The sequence below is a fragment of the Ranitomeya variabilis genome, chromosome 7, assembly GCF_051348905.1.
Source record: "Ranitomeya variabilis isolate aRanVar5 chromosome 7, aRanVar5.hap1, whole genome shotgun sequence".
In the NCBI taxonomy this organism is placed as follows: Eukaryota; Metazoa; Chordata; class Amphibia; order Anura; family Dendrobatidae; genus Ranitomeya; species Ranitomeya variabilis.
Genome location: NC_135238.1, coordinates 145,162,989 through 145,182,962, shown reverse-complemented (window position 1 = coordinate 145,182,962; position 19,974 = coordinate 145,162,989). Strand labels below are relative to the sequence as shown.

At 44.3% G+C, this 19,974-nt stretch overlaps 1 protein-coding gene across 1 annotated transcript; it reads right to left on the bottom strand.

Annotated features, from left to right (window-relative positions):
- Positions 1-5,382: 5,382 nt before the first annotated feature.
- LOC143785097 (pituitary tumor-transforming gene 1 protein-interacting protein-like) lies at positions 5,383-18,296 on the bottom strand. Its single transcript, XM_077273769.1, has 5 exons — positions 18,083-18,296; positions 16,177-16,282; positions 15,855-15,920; positions 9,943-9,989; positions 5,383-8,355 (listed from the first exon to the last, which is right to left on the bottom strand). The coding sequence occupies exons 1-5, from the start codon at positions 18,294-18,296 to the stop codon at positions 8,312-8,314; spliced, it is 477 nt and encodes a 158-aa protein (XP_077129884.1). The 3' UTR covers positions 5,383-8,311.
- Positions 18,297-19,974: the final 1,678 nt, after the last annotated feature.

The following is a 19,974-nucleotide window of genomic DNA, read 5'->3' as shown; positions in this document are numbered from 1 at the left end:
TCTGGAGATGTCACGAAACAGAATACCCCTTAAATATGCCTTCATAGTGTCCCATACTACATGGCTTTCTGCGCCCCCTTCTTTAATCTTAAAAAACTCCTCTATCTCCGTTCCCACCCCCTCCATATCCAAAAGTTGCATCCAAGAGGGGTGAAACTTCCAACCCGTCCTCCCCGATCCAACCTGACCTGATAACTTCAAAGAGACCTGAACTGGGCTATGATCTGATAAAATCCTAGGACTATATTCCACCCCACTTAACAATTCGTTCATCCCGTCATTACCCAAGGCTACATCGATCCATGACATAGAACCATACGTAGTTGAATAGCAGGAGTAAGAATATGTATTAACATTACGAACCCTCCATAAGTCAATCCAACCTATTTCTCTAAGATAATTTCCAAAAGGGGTACCATTGCCGTCCATGCGCAACAAGGCGTGATTACTCTTGTCCCAGTGATCATCCGCTATATTGTTCACATCTCCCACCACTAGAAGGGGAACCCCATCCCATCCTCTCATAGACTCCAATATGTCCTGAATTTTCTTACCCGAATATGGCGGGGGTATATATAATGAAACAATGCAAACCAAACGATTAAAGATTTTACACACTAAAAAAACATACTGACCATCCTTATCAATTTTAACCTCTATTTCCTCAAATGGAGTATTTGTATGGATTAAAACCGACACCCCCCTTGCATAGTTGGAGAACGTCGAGTGATATGCCTTGCTCACCCAACGCTTCTGTAACATAACTTTTTCCTCCACTAAGTGGGTTTCTTGCAGGCAAATCACCGAGGGCCTCTGTTTCAGCAAATACTGAAATATTGCCGCCCGTTTAGTAGCGTCCGCCAACCCCCTAACATTCCAACTTATAATTTTAACATTCCCTCCCATTTCCTAAAGAAAGACAACATGTGTGAACAGTCTCCCCCAGGTCTCCACCAATACCCACCTCCCCCCCTCCCTTCCCCCCAACCAAACCATCCTTCCCCATCTGAAACTCAACAAAATTCAGATATAACAAACTTTCTTTCTCTATATGAGAACTGAGAGCGCTTGGTACAACCTAGAACAATGTCCTTTACCATCCCTCTCTCCCCCTCCCACCGCGACCAATATGAACTATTCATTGCGCCGCCGAACACAGTATTTTAACTTTGGGGAGCATTTTGTCAGAAAACACAAAGCGCGCTCAAAAACCAAAAAGAGGCATAGCCAGTGGAATCACGAATCTTCAGAATCAGACTCAGCGGTTCCGGTCCGTGCCTATTTTCTTGGCATTAATATCCAGCCAGTGCATAGCCTCCTCCGGACCCTGAAAAAAGTGAACACGGTCCAGCGCTACCACCCTAAGCTTAGCCGGGTAGAGCATTGAATATTTTAGGTCCAGTTCTCGAAGCCGTCGCTTGACCTCACCAAACTTCATTCTAAGTTTTTGCACCGATGCCAATTAGTCCGGATAAATGGAGATCCGATTTCCGTCTATGCTCAGGCCGTCACTGATCCTGGCCTTCCTTAATAGGGTTTCCCGATCCCGGTAGTCCAAGATTTTTGCCAATATAGCTCGAGGGGGAGAACCAGGTGGCAGGGGCCGAGTGGGGACTCTATGAGCCCTCTCCACCGAGAAGTGATTTGTAAGGTCTTTGCCTCCCACCGAGTTCTTAAGCCATGCCTCAATATATTCAGTGGGATTATTCCCCTCCACCTTCTCCGGCACCCCAATTAGTCTTAAATTATTCCTGCGGGAACGGTTTTCCAAGTCATCTGTTTTAAATTCCAATTCTGCAATACGTTGGATGTATTTCTTTTCTCTTTTTAACAGTTCGTTAGTCTGATCCTCCACACTGCCCACACGTTCCTCCACCACCTCCACTGTCTTCTCCACCTTGCGCATAGCAGAGTTAAGGGACTTCATTTCGACTTTTGAATCATCCACCCTTATGTTCAGCGCAGCCAGGGCAGATTTGCAGTGTATAACAGAAAAAATGTCCTGCAGTGTTGGTTCCCCCATGTTTTGGTGCTGCACATCAGAATCATTAGTCAGCACTGGGCTGGCAGCAGGAGTCACACTATCAACGCTGTGCACTCCCTGAGGTCTTCCTGGGGAAAGCGGTTCCTCCCCCACACTGGGAATGTCCTCCCCTCCTCTCCTCTGCCTTTGCGGGGTCTCCCCTTCTCCAAGCCCCTCAGGATCCAGCAGCAGGGCACCCCCGTCCTCCGTGCGTGCAAACCGCTCCAGCCGGGCGATTACCTCCAGCGGTATGAAGCGCTGGCTTTAGCCGCCTCCTCCTCAGCCACGGCGCCATCTTGAATTTTCGCGCCTGCCGCCGGCGCTGACTGTTTTCGCGTGGCATCGCCGCTTCTCTCCGCCCGTTGCCTCCGGTGATTTCCTCCTTCCGCAGGGGTCCAGCGATGCCCCCCTGCCCAGTTTCGGCGTTCAGCGGCGCCTCCAAGGGTGAGTTATAGGAGCGGTGCGGGGAGAGAGAGCCGTCGCACGTCCTCTCACATGGCTCGCTAGGCCACGCCCCCGTGAAGTCTGTGTTTGGTGTTCGTGCGAGAACACTAGGTTTCAGTATAGACGCCGAACTTCACTGTTTGGGTTTGCCCATCTCTAATTTTTGCCACTAAAACATTGTCTTAGCCCCAAGTTTTAAATTTTTTTAAGAGCTAAAAGATTTTATTTTTTTTTTTTAACATACTGAGGTCCATTTTTTCCGAGTGAGCCAATACCCTACATGTAAATCAGGAAATATTTTTAGGCACAGTGCAAAGCTCAGAAGGCAAGGATCGCCAGATTTTACTGTTATGGTTTGCAGGTGCCATGAACCACTGGGAGAGCCCATGAGGTGCCAGAACAGCAGAACCCCCTATAAGTGACCCCATTTTACAAACTACACCTCTCAATGAATTCATCTAGGGGTGCAGTGATCATACTGACATCATGGGTGTGTCACAGAATTTTATACCACTGGGCAGTGAAGAAAAAATAACTACATTTCAAAATTTCGTTTCAGCCCCAGATTTTACATTTTCACACAAGTGGGTAAAAATGACACCAAAATTTGTCCCACAATTTCTACTGAATGTGGCAATACCCCCATGTGTGGCTGTACAGTACTGCTTCGCCATACAGAGAGACTAAGGAGGGACGAGGCGCCATTTGCCTCCTGGAGCGTAGATGTTCCTAGAACAGTTTGCGGACTCCATATACAGAGCTCCTAAATGCTAGAAAAGCAGAATCCCCCCTCAAGTGACCCCTTTTTGGAAATTATACCTCTTGGGGAATTTATCTACAGCTGTAGTGACGATTTTGACTCCATGGGTGTTTTCCAGAAACAAGCAACAGTGGATGTTATCAAGTGAAAATTACAAAACTGCCGTTGTAGTCACCAGTACATTATGCCCAGCCCGTGCTTCTGGAGACACGCACCTGTAAATTAGGCGGGCTCTCATTGCTTCAGAAATGCAAAACATGGACGCAATATGTGGTTTAGGCACACTGGGGTTCAGAAGGGAGGAGGACATTTGGATTTGGGAGCACAGAATTTGCTGAATTTCTATTGGCGGGTGGGGAGCCATTTCGCTTTTCCAGAGACTTTGTGCTACCAGTAACGTGGAAACCCCCTATATTTCCATTAACAGATGACAGATCTGAGTGGGGACTTGCTTTCTTTGTGGATTGAGTTGAAGCTTTTATTGGGAACATTTTACATAACGTTTGGGATCACATTTATCCAGCGCTCTACGATGAGCACTTTGGGGTTTCCATCTAAATCTGAGTGACGCAACAGATGAAACCCCTGAGGGATCCATTCACTATAACGAGGCAGCAGAGTTACTCTGGGCTCCGTCTGGCCTCTGTTCAGCGGCGTCCTTTTCAGAAATGCACAAAACTGTGGCCAACTGTACTTTTATGCAATCCTAAAAAGACAGACACCGCCGGATCACAGGTCCTATGGCGCCCACAGTGCCTCCATCTGCCTCATTATAGAGAATCTTCCACCGGGGGATCTGTCTGAATCACTTATTTCAGAGATTTACACGGAAACCCCGATGCAAGCACTCAGCGCAGACCGCAGAATAAATGTGCGCTGAGCCTTACTGAGATCTTTGGGAGGCAGAATGAAAAAAAATAATGCATGTGCAGAATTGGTTTTATTAATTTTTTATGTGGTTCCTCATGCGGGATAAGTGATTAGGCGACTTTATTCTTCGGGTCGGTGTGATTACAGTAATACCAGATTTATAGCGGGTTTTTATGTTTGGCTCCTGTCACACACTAAAAGACGCTTTTTATTTTGGCCCACAGTCAAGTGAGGGCTTGTTTTTTGCGGGACGAGTTGACGTTTTTGTTGGCACCATTTTCGGGCACATGACATTTTTTGATCGCTTTCTATTCTGATTTTTGGGAGGCATAATGAACAAAAACAGCATTTCAGTGTGTGGCAAAATTGATAAGGCAGTTTTATTCTCCAGATCAGTACGATTACAGCGATACCTCATTTATATCTTTTTTATATTTTGGCACTTTTACACAATAAAAACCATTTAATAGAAAAGAGAATTACTTTTACATTGCTTTATTCTGAGGGCTATTACTTATTTTTCCTCTGATGGAGCTGTATGGCAGCTTGTTTTTTGTGGGACAAGATGACGTTTTCAGCAGTGCCATGTTTATTTATATCTGTCTTTTTGATGGCGTTTTATTCCACTTTTTGTTCGGCGGTAGGACGATCAAGCATTGTTTTTTGCCTTGTTTTTTTATTTTTAGTGGGACAGTTTTATAGGTCGGGTCGTTGCTTAAGTGGCGATACCAAATGTGTACTTTTATTGTTTATACTTTTTTCATACAAATTATTTATAGATACAATATCTTGATTTTTTTTCTATATTTTTACAATTCTTAAAAAAAAAAAAAAAAGTTTTACTTTTTTCCCCACTTTGTCCCACTGTGGGACTATCATTTTATGAAGGCTGATCGCTTGCACAGCATGGAGATGAAGCAGCATCCCCATGCTGTAGAAGCTGTCAGCGCTGCACTGACAGGGAAAGTTGCTGATCATGCACTGCGCATGATCACCAACTTTCCTAGCTTTTGTGACCCTGTGCTTCTCCGCTCTTCTAGTTATGAAGGGATGACCAATTTAAACAGTTTTGGAAAAAGGTTCAGGATAAATTTTACATCTTCTCCCATTCAATTAATGAGCACCTTGACTGCTGGAGTGTTGATGAGAAGGGGGAAAAACCCATGTATCAAACTATTTTTTTAAAGATTTGCATTAGTCTAAGGCTGCATATTTTATTGGATGAATGCTTAGTATGTTACATGATACAATTCAGTCCGGGATACACAACGACACATACAGCAAGTAGTTTGGCTCTTTTTATTAGGTTTTAAAAAAAACAAATTCATGGAAAATTACATTAAGGTATTCATAAAAGTAATCAAATCTGCTACATCAAGAAGTGTTAGTGCTACATTAACATTATGCAGCCTGTTAATGCATTTTGATCAAGTTACTTATATCACAAGTTATTTTGTTACAGCTCACGTTCAGGATGTCTATAAACCGAACAGATATACGGTTAGAAAAAAAAACATTACATTCATGTTACAAAGTAAAAAGTGGCAAGTGAGAAAAAGCTTGCAGTATAGTATTTCATAAATAGGACTAGATATGGCACTTCTATATAAAGGCACTATAGAGCGGGGCACAGCCACGTACCCATCGAGGAAATTAGAAATAAAGGCGGCATTTATTCAACATCTATGAAATGCATTTGGCTTAAGTTGTATATCCCTGAAGAAGGTGTACCTGGGGCTAGCACTCACCACGATAGATACGGCTGCATGGATCCCATATATTTTGGGCCAGGAAACCATAAAATAGAAAAAATATAAGGCACTAACCGAATGTGATATTTGTAGCTCATACATTACAGGATATTGCAAAATGAGCAAGCTTCTTCTAGCATTTTACTGCACCATAAGGTCACTTTTTTTTTGCAACACACAAGCTAAAAGATTAGTAAAGTCTACAGAACCAAGACATTTAGCAGCAATAGTTGGGTTTCCAAGCTGCTCCTACGTAAGCCCGGACCAACAACTTAGTATTCAAAAGTCTGCAAATGCCACAAGAGTTCACCATTTAAAGGTGTTGTCTGATGCTAGGAAAGAGAATTTTCTTAGGGATGGGCTATTATAATTAGTGATGAGCGAATATACTCATTACGCGAGATTTCCCGAGTACACTCGGGTGTCCTCTGAGTATTTTTTAGTGCTCGGAGATTTAGTTTTCATAGCCTCAGCTGAATGATTTATAGCTATTAGCCAGGCTGAGTACATGTGGGGGTTGCCTGGTTGCTAGGGAATCCCCACATGTACTTATGCTGGCTAATAGCTGTAAATCATCCAGCTGCAGCAAAGAAAACAATCTCCGAGCACTAAAAAATACTCGGGAGGACACCCGAGCATGCTCAGGAAATCTTGAGTAACGAGTATATTCGCTCATCACTAATTCTAAACTAAAAAGAGGCATACTGCCTTACAGTCACCCTGTAGATCCAGCACAGGCAGCTGTGGTCAGAAATATCGGATGACGTGCTGTGCCAGTCACAGGCTTCCATGGTCCGGTGACATCTGGACGGCACAGTCACAGCTTCTAGAGCTTGAAGCGGATCGCCAGAGCAACCTGTGAGGTCCACGGGGTGGGTTGGGAGACAGCAGGCAAGTATATGCTGGCATTTCTTATTTTACAATTCATTTCAGTCACTGGGGCTCTTCCATTGATCCCGAGAACTGGGGCCCTAAGGAGCTCCATCTGAATGGAGCAGAGGTCAATCATGGGCACTGCCACTGCACTCGTCCCAATAGGATTGCTGAAGATCGGTTGAGCTCAGATCTCTAGTTATTGGATCGATCGGGGCTCTAGCTGTCAGACCTTCAGCGAACAGGAAGTCATCCTCCATTGCCACGGGTAAGTTGAGAACACCCTTTAAATTTGCCATAAATTAGGGATTTCAGTTCGTTATTCCACCAATTCAAAGTGTTTACATTCTAGTGCAAAATACTTTGAAAATGTCCTAAATTTTGCACAGCATGGGGTTGTGTAAAAGTTGTGACACTGATATTTTCACACCAATTTCAGCTAGCTCTGACTGCAGTAAGATTTGTGGTGAGGCGTATGCCACATTTAAGACTCGCCTGATTCAATAAGAGGAGTGCACCTCCTAATGAATCCGGCAACTCTGACTTCTATACAACCCCTCAATCAAGACTGGAGTGAACAATGCACCAGCGTATTTTTTGGCTGTCCAAATTATAAGTTTATGACCATTACTCAGCATGAGAAAGGAGGGTCAACAACTTGTCGAGGTTAAAGGGTTTAACACTGTGGACAATCCCACAGCGTGTCTCAGGGAACATCCCTCTTCATGTGATCAGCAGCAATGTGAGGAGGAACCCAGGATTGAGTGTTCAGTTCATTTGCCCCATGCAAAGAAACAAAGCAGGAGATTTCATCATAGGACAGATCTATTCTAGCCAAGAAATGAGGGATTTGAGCAGTGCAATGCAGAGCTCCCTCTTAGGCCGGGGTCACACTTGCGAGTTAAATGCGAGAAACTCGTGAGTCTCTTGCATCAATACCCGGCACTTGGGACCAGAGAGTGCGGCTGCACGTATTTCTATGCAGCCGCACGCTCCAGCCCAGAGTGCCAGCGGCAGTGCTGGGTATTCAGGCGAGACTAGTGCGAGTTTCTCGCATTACACTCGCAAGTGTGTCCCTGGCCTTCAAATAAGTTTCTATACCAGATAACCCCTTTAAATTGCTCATTCTCGGCTTTAGTGGCACCTACATAATAGATGTGTTTTTATAATATACAATATGAAGCTGAGGGTTCATGTATAGTTTGCTTAATGCAAGATTTTTGGGGGCTCAAGAACAAACAAAAAAAATCAGAACAGCAATATATAAAGAACGTGCACAGTGGTTAACTATAAAACAAATGGAGTGTTCAAAAAGAAAAAAAACGCAACCTGAAATATTGAAACCAACTCAAGGGTGACGAGAATTTGCACATTTGAAACTGGATAAGGAACACACTTGTAAAGTAGCTAGACCCAACCTAACATCGCATCAGGAGAAGAAGGATGGATGGTCTGATGTTTGGGAGGAGAGGGTTCTTTCACAGTTGGTCCCATCATTACCATCAAGGGGGAATGGTCACTGCTGGAGAAAGATGTGGGTTCACACAGTATTTACAAAGTGAAATCCTTAAGTTCTGAACGTTCCGGGCCTTAACTGTCAAACTTGGAGTAGGGATTATCTTCCTTAAACAAACCTACAAGTGAAAAGAGAAGTGAAGACATGTTATAAAGGAACCATAGCTTAAGTATGCCGTGAAAATTATTGGGAAAGTTTTTTTTTTTCTTTTCTTTAAGAAACATCAATTTGTTGTTATATAGCAATAAAGAACATTGTAGATTTTATTCATAGGCTATAGGTTGAGATTAATGGACTAATTTCTACCTTCAACCATAAAGCAAACCGGTCAGCAGGATTTTGCTAAGAAAACTATAGGCATTATCAGTTATACTGATTAAAATGATACCTCGGGTGTATAGAAATCTGTCTTGTGGTTCCTGTGTAATCAGTGTTAGAACTGTTCAGTTAATGATATGCCCATGCTCCGGGGTGAGACTGTATCCGTCTCTATGATGAGGAACATGTTTGTGCTTCGGGGGCAGCCTGTAGGCAGGTCTCTCCTTGGTTTCTCTGGCTTAGAGCAGGAAGATAAGACTCTGCCTACAGTCCTGCCCAAGAGCACAAGAATATCATTAACTGAAAACTTTTTAACACTGATTACACAGGAACAGCAAGACGATTACTTAGCAAAATCTTGCGGACAGGGTCGCTTTAAAGGCCAACTAGTTGGTCCTGAGGATGGCAAAAATCCCACGGGGTAGACACAAAATAGCTCCATATTAGGGGAAAATAATCTTGACTTCACATACGTCAAGCAGACTAGCTCCCTGGATCAACGCTCCAGGACAGAATCTAGTGCCTAGGACCTGTAATATATTTCAAGAAAGTCATCCAGACCCTCCTAGAATGTTCGTAGTGAATCAACCATTACAACATCATGTGGGAGATTTCCATAGTCTCACTGCTCTTACAGTAAAGAATTTATATTACATACTCTGAAGAAATAAGTAGAAAAGTGGTTATTTATCCCTCACCAAAGAGTTCTATGGCTCACACATTTCCCATGACACCCACGTCAAGCCATAATAGAACAAAAAGGAGGGCTGACAGCACTCACTCAAGGGAGCACCCGTTCCATGTCCAGGGAACCATCATGGATACTTCAACAGTCCAAAAATCGATGAACAGCGCTCCAATCAACATGCTTGAAAAAGACCAGTTTCTGGTCGAAACGTTGCTGTTTTATGGCGAAATAAATACTCTTTTTGATACCATTACACCTGATTGGAGCGCTGTTCATCGATTTTTGGACCCATGTCAAGCCGACTCTGCTATCATTTTTCCCTAATCCTGATTCTACAGTTACCTCCAGAATCCTTATCTAGGCATACATGTCTACTGTAGTGGCCGCCATTTGAAAAAAATGTAAAATTGCATGATGGAACATGAAGGAATGCCACCACGATTCTGGCACTGAGACCTTATAAGAACCTTAGACCTGAGAATGGCTGCACCATCTCCAACTATTAGACATCTAATACAGGCTGGTTCATAGGGTTGTTTTTTTTTTAATTTGCATTTTACAGCTTATGGGCAGGGAGAGGCAGCATCCAAACATCAGTACATCCCAAAACCCTACTCTTATATTTTTGACTGACACTTTAACGTGCTGTGCTTTCTTAAACAGCTAAGGAGACAAAAAAAACCAAACCCTGAAACTTACCGTATTTCTTCCTTATTTCATCGTGTCGGGACTTCATCTGGACCCTCCTAAAAATACAGAAATACACACACAATATAATATGAAGCCATAAACCAACTGGAGCCCAGTTATACCATGTGCTAATGACAGGATGGACACCATCCAATTCCAGTCAGTTCATGGCACCCAACACATGTCCTGTCCTCCCCCTAGTATGAGCACAATACAGGGGGACCTCACCGTGAACGCACCTGATGGGATAACGGAGTAGCTCCAATCAGCTCTAACAAACGTTTTTTGTACTTTGAATAGTTCTGTTTATTGCCCGGGTGCCCTACTAAGTAGATCACATCGTTTCGCACTAATGGGACCAACAGGCATCAGATGAATATGTAAGGGAACCTGGCAAAGTTTTATAGTTTCTCTACAGTAACTGAAATCACACATTGCTCAGTCATATTGGAGGCTGTCGAGTTAACGAGACCCACGGCTGATGTGTGAACTGAGGTCCATACTCTCACCACGAGACATGGATGAGCCAAATTAATTTTCTTCAGTCACAACATGGAGCTGTGCCACTGTCGCTTTAATCAGCTGATCACGAAGGTGCCAGGAGTCAGACCCCCATTGGTCTGATATCGATGATGCATCTTAAAATTAGTTAATCAATATTAGGAGTCCCAGAAAGGTCATCTAAGAAAGAACAAGCCAACTCTCTAATATTTCATTACATACAGAAGGAAGCCATGACTATGAAGAAACAAATCAGCAAGGCACTCGCATCCTTACTACTAAAACAAAAAATAAATAACATTATTACTTGCCATCATGAGTGGCAGTGCCTGTTCTTTAAATACATACACTACCGTTGAAAAGTTTAGGGTCACTTAGAAATTACATTATTTTTGAAAGAAAAGCACTGTTTTTTCCAATGAAGCTAACATTAAATGATTCAGAAATGCACTCTATACATTGTTAATGTGGTAAATGACTATTCTAGCTGCAAACGTCTGGTTTGTAATGCAATATCTTCATAGGTGTATAGAGGCCCATTTCCAACAACCAGCACTCCAGTGTTCTTATGGTACTTTGTGTTTGCTAACTGTGTAAGAAGGCTAATGGATGGTTAGAATACCCTTGAAAACCCTTGTGCAAGTATGTTAGCACAGCTGAAAACAGTTTGGCTGATTAGAGAACCTATAAACCTGACCTTCCTTTGAGCTAGTTGAGAATCTGGAGCATTACATTTGTTGGTTCCATTAAACTCTCAAAATGGCCAGAAAAAAATAACTTTCATGTGAAACTCAACAGTCTATTCTTGCTCTTAGAAATGAAGGCTATTACCGTATATACTCGAGTATAAGCCGAGATTTTCAGCCCAAATTTTTGGGCTGAAAGTGCCCCTCTCGGCTTATACTCGAGTCATGATCGGTGGTGGGGTCGGCGGGTGAGCACTGTCATATACTTACCTGCTTCCGGGGCTCCTGGCGCTCCCCCTGCACGTCCCACTGTCTCCGGGTGCCGCAGCCTCTTCCCCTGAGCGGTCACGTGGGACCGCTCATTAGAGAAATGAATAGGCTGCTCCACCTCCCATAGGGGCGGAGCCGCCTATTCATTTCTCTAATCAGCGGTGCCGGTGACCGCTGACAGAGGAAGAGGCTGCGGCACCGAAGACCAGCTGTCCGGGGGAAGGAGCGGGACGCCGGGAGCAGGTAAGTATTACATATTCACCTGTCCTCGTTCCACACGCCGGGTGTCGCGCCATCTTCCCGGCGTCTCTCCGCACTGACTGTTCAGGTCAGAGGGCGCGATGACGCATATAGTGTGCGCGCCGCCCTCTGCCTGATCAGTCAGTGCAGAGAGACGCCGGGAAGATGGCGCCGAGGAGCTGCAAGCAAGAGAGGTGAGTATGTGTTTTTTTTTTTTATTGCAGCAGCAGCACAGATTTATGTGGAGCATCTATGGGGCAACGGTGCAGAGCACTATATGTCAGAGCTATGGGGCAATAATGAACGGTGCAGAGCACTATATGGCAGAGCTATGGGGCAACGGTGCAGAGCACTATATGGCACAGCTATGGGGCATCGGTGCAGAGCACTATATGGCACAGCTATGGGGCAATGGTGCAGAGCGCTATATGGCACAGCTACGGGGCAACGGTGCAGAGCGCTATATGGCACAGCTATGGGGCAACGGTGCAGAGCACTATATGGCACAGCTATGAGGCAACGGTGCAGAGCACTATATGGCAGAGCTATGGGGCAATGGTGCAGAGCGCTATATGGCAGAGCTATGGGGCAACGGTGCAGAGCGCTATATGGCAGAGCTATGGGGCAACGGTGCAGAGCGCTATATGGCACAGCTATGGGGCAACGGTGCAGAGCGCTATATGGCACAGCTATGGGGCAACGGTGCAGAGCGCTATATGGCACAGCTATGGGGCAACGGTGCAGAGCATTGTATATGGCACAGCTTTCTATGGAGCATCTATGGGGCCATAATGAACGGTGCAGAGCATTATATATGGCACAGTTTATGTGGAGCATCTATGGGGCCATAATGTGGTATGGAGCATCTATTTCTAATTTTGAAATTCATCGGTACCTGCTGCATTTCCTACCCTAGGCTTATACTCGAGTCAATAAGTTTTCCCAGTTTTTTGTGGCAAAATTAGGGGGGTCGGCTTATACTCGGGTCGGCTTATACTCGAGTATATACGGTACATGCGAGAACTTACCAAGAAACTGAGTATTTCCTACAACAGTGTGTACTACTCCCGTCAGAGGAGAGCACAAACAGGCTCTAACCAGAGTTGAAAGCAAAGTGGGAGGCCCCGCTGCACAACTGAGCAACAAGACAAGTACATTAGAGTCTGTAGTTTGAGAAATTGACGCCTTACAGGTCCTCAACTGGCAGCTTCATTAAATAGTACACGCAATACGCCAGTGTCAACGTCTACAGTGAAGCGGCGACTCCGGGATGCTGGCCTTCAGGGCAGAGTGGCAAAGAAAAAGCCATATCCGAGACTGGCTAATAAAAGGAAAAGATTAATATGGGCAAAAGAACAGACATTGGACAGAGGAAGATTGGACAAAAGTTATGGACAGACGAATCCACGTTTGATGTGTTTGGATCACACAGAAGAACATTTGTGAGACGCAGAACAACTGAAAAGATGCTGGAAGAGTGCCTGACGCCATCTGTCATGCATGGTGGAGGTAATGTGATGGTCTGGGGTTGCTTTGGTGCTGGTAAAGTGGGAGATTTGTACAAGGTAAAAGGGATTTTGAATAAGGAAGACTATCACTCCATTTTGAAATGCCATGCCCTGTGGACAGCGCTTGATTGGAGCCAATTTCATCCTACAACAGCACAATGACCCAAATCACACCTCCAAATTATGCAAAAACTATTTAGGGAAGAAGCAGACAGCTGGTATTCTATCTGTAATGGAGTGGCCAGCGAGGTCACCAGATCTCAACCCCATTGAGCTGCTGTGGGAGCAGCTTGGCAGTATGGTATGCAAAACGTGCCCATCAAGCCAAACCAACTTGTAAGAGGGGCTTCTGGAAGCATGGGGTGAAATTCCTCCAGATTGCCTCAGAAAATTAACTGTTAGAATGCCAAGGGTCTGCAATGCTGGAATTGCTGCAAACGGAGCATTCTTTGACGAAAGCAAAGTTTGAAGGAAAAACTTATTTCATATTAAAACCTAGTCGAGACATTGACAAGGGTGGAAAAAAGTTTTTGGATTTATTTGGCAGCTCATTTGGTTAATAAAAATATGAATTTTCATGAAAAACACAAAACTGTGTGGGTGACCCTACATTTTGGAACCGTAATGTACTTAGGACAACCACTTCATGAACTAAATGCTTGGGCCCCAGTAAAATAAAAAAACTATACTCCCCTCCTGTGCCGATGCCATTCCAGCGGTGTCGGCACTTGTGGTCTGTGGCTCTCGTGCAGTGGACGACATGTGGTGCCCGGCGCCCATTCAGCGCTGGCGTCACAGTCCCCACATTAGCACAAAGTGAACACGAGTATGTCAGATCAGCTGCAGCCCAGACTTCCTCTTCATGATCAATCCTTTCGTTTTTCACTCTCCTCCTTCCCAGAGCCATAACTTTTTTATTTTTCCGTCAATATGGCAATGTGAGGGCTTATTTTTTGCGGGACGAGTTGTACTTTTAAACGACACCATTGGTTTTACCATGTCTTTTACCAGAAAACGGGAAAAAAATTCCAAGTGCGGTGAAATTGCAAAAAAAGTGCAGTCCCACACTTTTTTGTTTGGCTTTTTTGCTAGGTTCACTAAATGCTAAAACTAACCTGCCATTATGATTCTCCAGGTCATTACGAGTTCATAGACACCTAACATGTCTAGGTTATTTTTTATCCAAGTGGTGAAAAAAGATTCAAAACTTTGCTTAAAATAAAAAAAGTGCAATTTTCTGATACCCGAAGTGTCTCCATTTTTCGTGATCTGGGGTCGGGTGAGGGCTTATTTTTTGCGTGCCGAGCTGATGTTTTTAATGATACCAATTCGGCGCAGATACCTTCTTTTAATGCAATGTCGCGGTGACAAAAAAAAACGTAATTCTGGCGTTTTGGATTTTTTTCTCGCTACGCTGTTTAGCGATCAGGTTTATGCTTTTTTTTAATTGATAGATCGGGCGATTCTGAATGCGGTGATACCAAATATGTGTAGGTTTGATTTTTTTTTTATTGTTTTATTTAGGATGGGGCGAAAGGGGGGTGATTTAAACTTTTATATTTTTTATATTTTTTTCATATTTTTAAAAACTTTTTTTTTTTTACTTGTGCCATGGGAGGCTAGAAGCTGGCACAACTCGATTGGCTCAGCTACATAGCAGCGATCATCAGATCGCTGCTATGTAGCTGAAATGCAGGTGTGCTGTGAGCGCCGACCACAGGGGGGCGCTCACAGCAGGCCGGCATCAGTAACCATAGAGGTCTCAAGGACCTCTATGGTTACTGTCCTGACACATCGCCGACCCCCGATCATGTGACAGGGGTCGGCGATGATGTCATTTCCGGCCCCCCGCCCGGATGCGGTAGTTAAATGCCGCTGTCTGCGTTTGACAGCGGCATTTAACAGGTTAATAGCGGCGGGTGAATAGCGATTTCACCCGCCGCTATTGCGCGCACATGTCAGCTGTACAAAACAGCTGAAATGTCGCGACTTTGATGTGGGCTCAGCGCCGGAGCCCTGCATCAAAGGGGGAGACACGGCATGCGCAGTACATGTACGGCGCATGTCGTGAAAGGGTTATAAAGTTGCCTTTAAAAAACGCCAACAGTAAAAGATATAAAGTGGTGATACCTACACCCAAATAGGGAGCCCAATTAGTTATTTTTCTAATGTTATCTTACTTAGCTAAAGCCTTACTACAGAACTGGAGATTTTTAGCATATTGAGGGCACCTATAGCATCACAACTAATATGGCTCTATTGCATATGTCTATTAAAAATCACAATCTGTGCCACTGTGATGCAATCCTAAACATGCAAGAGCAGAAGGTGGGCGATAATCGGGACCTGAATGTTTAGGTCATGGCTAGTGTTGAGCGAGTGTCCTCAGATAAGGCATTATCTGAGCTTGCTCTGGTCTTCAGCATGCTCAAATACTATACTCAAATCGCGTCGGCTGCATATCACACAGCTGTTCAACATGCGGGGGATCAACTAAAACAGGCAGTCCCTGCATGTGTAGCAGCTGTCGAATGGCCATGAGACAAAGCCGCGGGAAGTTGAACATAGTATTCAAGCATGCCACAACATACACTGTTAGCGCCCGAGCATGTTCAGATAACACCTTATTCGAGTACATGCGCTCAACGCTAGTCACGCCAGAAGAGATTTCTGCATGTGCCCAGTGTTCTCCCCACATCCATTTTACTTATCTTACCTTTCTTCCTGGCGGACTCGTCTCTCCTCCTTCTCTCTCACGGATTTTTCAGTCTCTAGACTTGAGCTAAAGGGTAGGGAAAAAACAAAAAACAAAATCTGAAATGGAGATATAGTCTGATGGCATGTCTACTCCTATTAAACAATAAAGTGGTCAGAAGAACAGGAGGGAGGCATGTACATCTCCTTTAGACAATGTCAATGTATAACTTCTGATTGTGTAAAATTGCTGCACAGTAAAGAATTCACAAAAAAGTTCAAGAACCTGGGAAATAACCAAACATCCCCATCGTGCCACCCATCTGATACCGGATCACACTTACTTTCTGTTCTTCTTTTTCCTGCAACAGCAGCAGCAGCAGAGGATCAGGGACAAGATGATGGCTCCTCCGATCACAGAGAGGGTAATAATCAAAGCTTCATAGTTAACTGAAATAATACATACTGCTATTAGTACAGAAGTGAGCGCTATACACAAACAACAAGGGGTGAACAAAAGCATCTAGAGATAGAAGCCGTCAGGGTGCAATCCTGTACTACCGTCCCCACAGATCATCTCGCTCATCCATAAACCCCTGTAACGTAATATGACGTATGAGGACTATATTGTAAAAGCCACCATGACTTCATAATCAGAAAAAGAAAAAAGCAATTCTATCAAATGGAAGAGATAAAAATTAAAATGAGTCAGTGGCTGCAAATCCAGGCCCTGAGCTACTTACAGCAATCACATGAGAGCACATGAGCATTCCTCAGCGCTCAGAACAAGAGCGACTATGGAGACTATTCAAGGTAGTGAAAAGTTTTTTTGTTTTTTTTTTTTAAATAAAAAGGTATAAAAGTTTGAATCACCCCCTCTTGGCCCCACTCAAAATAAAACAAATGAAAAAATAAAAAAATAAATACACCTATTTAGTATCACCGAGTTCAGAAAAACCCGATCAATATATAAGAGGAATCAGATAGGTAAACGGCGTTAACAAGGAAAAATAAACGCCAGAATTACGTTTTTGCATGAAAATGCTATAACGGGCGATCAAAATATCATATTTATACCAAAAGGTTATCAATAAAAACATCAGCTCTGTAAGCCAAAAAAATAAGCCCTCACCCAGACCATGATCATTAAAAAAAAAAAAAGAAAAAAATGCCTTTTTTCTCCTCTTTTTACAAACTTTGGATTTTTTTTCCACCACTTAAAATAGAACCTATACATGTTTAGTTTCCAAGAACTCAAAGACCTGGAGAATCATAATGGCAGGTCAGTTTTATCATTTAGTGAACAGGGTAAAAACAAAACAATTGTAGAATTGCACTTATTGACGGGGGAAAAAAATGGTTCTGGGAAGAATGGGAGCAGAAAACAAACAGAGAACTCAAGGTGATAAAGGGGTTAATAAGTTATTCCCCATCAATAAGATAGAAGATAAGTTATTGTGGGTGTGACCGCTGGGACCCCCACCAACCCACGCTACCTCTGGCAGACCCATAGAGAATGGATAGAGGGAAGGTGCGTGTGCTTGATCTCCATTCAGACAGAATTTTTCTGTGAGTGCCTGGCGAATAACCATTTCTGTCCATTATATGATGCGTTTCCTGCATTTCTCATCCGTTTCCTCCTCTGCAGGCGCCATTTCTTATGAGATCTCATACACAGAACACAAGGTTTCTTGCTCTTTCCTTTGAAAGCGCAGACAGAAGCAGATATATGGAGGACATTGTACAACAGTTCTGAGCCGTGTAGATGTGAATCCAGCTCAGAGGCGAGAAGATACTTGTTAGAAAGCTCAGCACAATCTAGGTTTTCTCACTGCCATCACCTCCCCACATAATATAAAAACATGTAATCTGACACCTCACTGAGCTGGCAACCCATCTTGTAAGAGCAAAACTGAACTGAGCTGTCCCCCCCACAGTGAATGAGGAGTTCAGGAGGTAGAGGTGATTAAGTGGCTTATAAGTGGAGAAAGAACAAATAATTCTATGACAAAGTACCGTATATTAAAGTTTCTGATAAATCACCTGTACAACTAATTTATGCAAAGTACAGCACAGCCCCAAGTAAAGCCAAATAGAAAGCTATAGCACTGTAAATGCCAGTAAAAAAAAAAAAGTCAGATTTCCTGGAATTGTCTGTTTTAATTGAAAACATACCTTTATCATGCAACCTAGAAAGTCACCAGAGTTGTTGTATGGGACAATTGACACAAACGTCAAATATTTACTCACCCCAGCATATCCCCCAGCGAGCATCCTTTAGTGTACACAGCGATGAGGAAGGCAGGATGTGTCTAAAGGTACCTTCACACGAAGCGACGCTGCAGCGATAGCGACAACGATGCCGATCGCTGCAGCGTCGCTGTTTGGTCGCTGGAGAGCTGTCACACAGACCGCTCTCCAGCGACCAACGATGCCGAGGTCCCCGGGTAACCAGGGTAAACATCGGGTTGCTAAGCGCAGGGCCGCGCTTAGTAACCCGATGTTTACCCTGGTTACCAGCGTAAAATGTAAAAAAAACAAACAGTACATACTTACATGCGTCCCCCGGCGTCCGCTTCCTGCACTGTGTGAGCGCCAGCAGTAGCAGGGCACAGCGGTGACGTCACCGCTGTGCTGTGATTTCACTTTCACTTTGCGGCGCTCAGTCAGTGTGGGAAGCGGACGCATGTAAGTATGTACTGTTTGTTTTTTTAACATTTTACGCTGGTAACCAGGGTAAACATCGGGTTACCAAGCGCGGCCCTGCGCTTAGTAACCCGATGTTTACCCTGGTTACCAGTGTAAAATATCGCTGGTATCGTTGCTTTTGCTGTCAAACAACGATACACGGCGATCGGACGACCAAATAAAGTTCTGAACTTTATTCAGCGACCAGCGACATCACAGCAGGATCCTGATCGCTGCTGCGTGTCAAACTAAACGATATCGCTAGCCAGGACGCTGCAACGTCACGGATCGCTAGCGATATCGTTACAAAGTCGTTTCGTGTGAAGGTACCTTAAGGCTACTTTCACACTAGCATTAACTGCAAACCGTCTCAAATCGTCTTTTTTCAGAAAAAACGCATCCAGCAAAAGTGTTTGCTGGATGCGTTTTTTCCCCATAGACTTGTATTGGCGACGTATTGGCATACGTCGTGTCCGTCTTACGACGTATGCGTCGAAATTTGGCGACACGTCGTCGGCAAAAAACGTTGATTGTAACGTTTTTTTGTCTCCGCCTAAAAAACGTGTCGCGACGCATCCTGCGGCATGCGTCGTTGGCTACAATGGAAGCCTATGAGTGAGGGATGCGTCGGGACACGTCGTACGACGCAATGCAGCGCTGCAATACGTTTTTTTTACACTGAGCATGCTCAGAAGCAGGATTTTGTTGCCAATTGGCCAGACACCCCCAAATCTATATAAACCTGGCCTGGGCCTTCAACCCCACATATGCCAGCAAGAAGACCAAGCGAGAAGAAGACTGCCAGCAAGACCCCAGCCAGCCACATGACCCCAGCCACAAGACCCCAGCCATAAGACCCCAGCCTGCCACAGGAGCCAGCCACAAGACTCCAGCCACAAGACTCCAGCCACCATAGAGCCAGTGTGAGTATTGCAATTTATGTGTGCATCTGCGTGCCTGTGCATTTGTGTGTATATGAGGTACTGACTACAGCAAGAGCTTAAAACCTGAACAGAACCTGAGGCCTGCCATCGTCCTGCACCAGCCAGTGCCATGCTAGAGTCCAGATCCACCCTGATGCCAGCCACTGTGAAGACATGCAGCTAACGCCAAAGGATTGTCAGCCTTTTTTACGTGTGTGTGTGTGTGTGTGTGTGTGTGTGTGTGTGTGTGTGTATATTTTTGTACGGCTGTGTGCTTTTGTAAGTATGTCTTCATGTGCCTGCACCTTATTATGCCTTTGCCAATCTTATGCCTGTTCATGTGGGAGGGTATGTGTCCACGTTCAGGATTTCATCAGGATTTGGTCAGGGTGTGTGGGTGATAAATGCAGAAGTGGTGCATATGTTTCTATTATACTTTTCCTCTAATTGTTCCACTCCTGGTTTTGTCTTACAAATACTGATGGAAAATCCTGACCAAATCCTGATGCAATCCTGAACGTGGACACATAC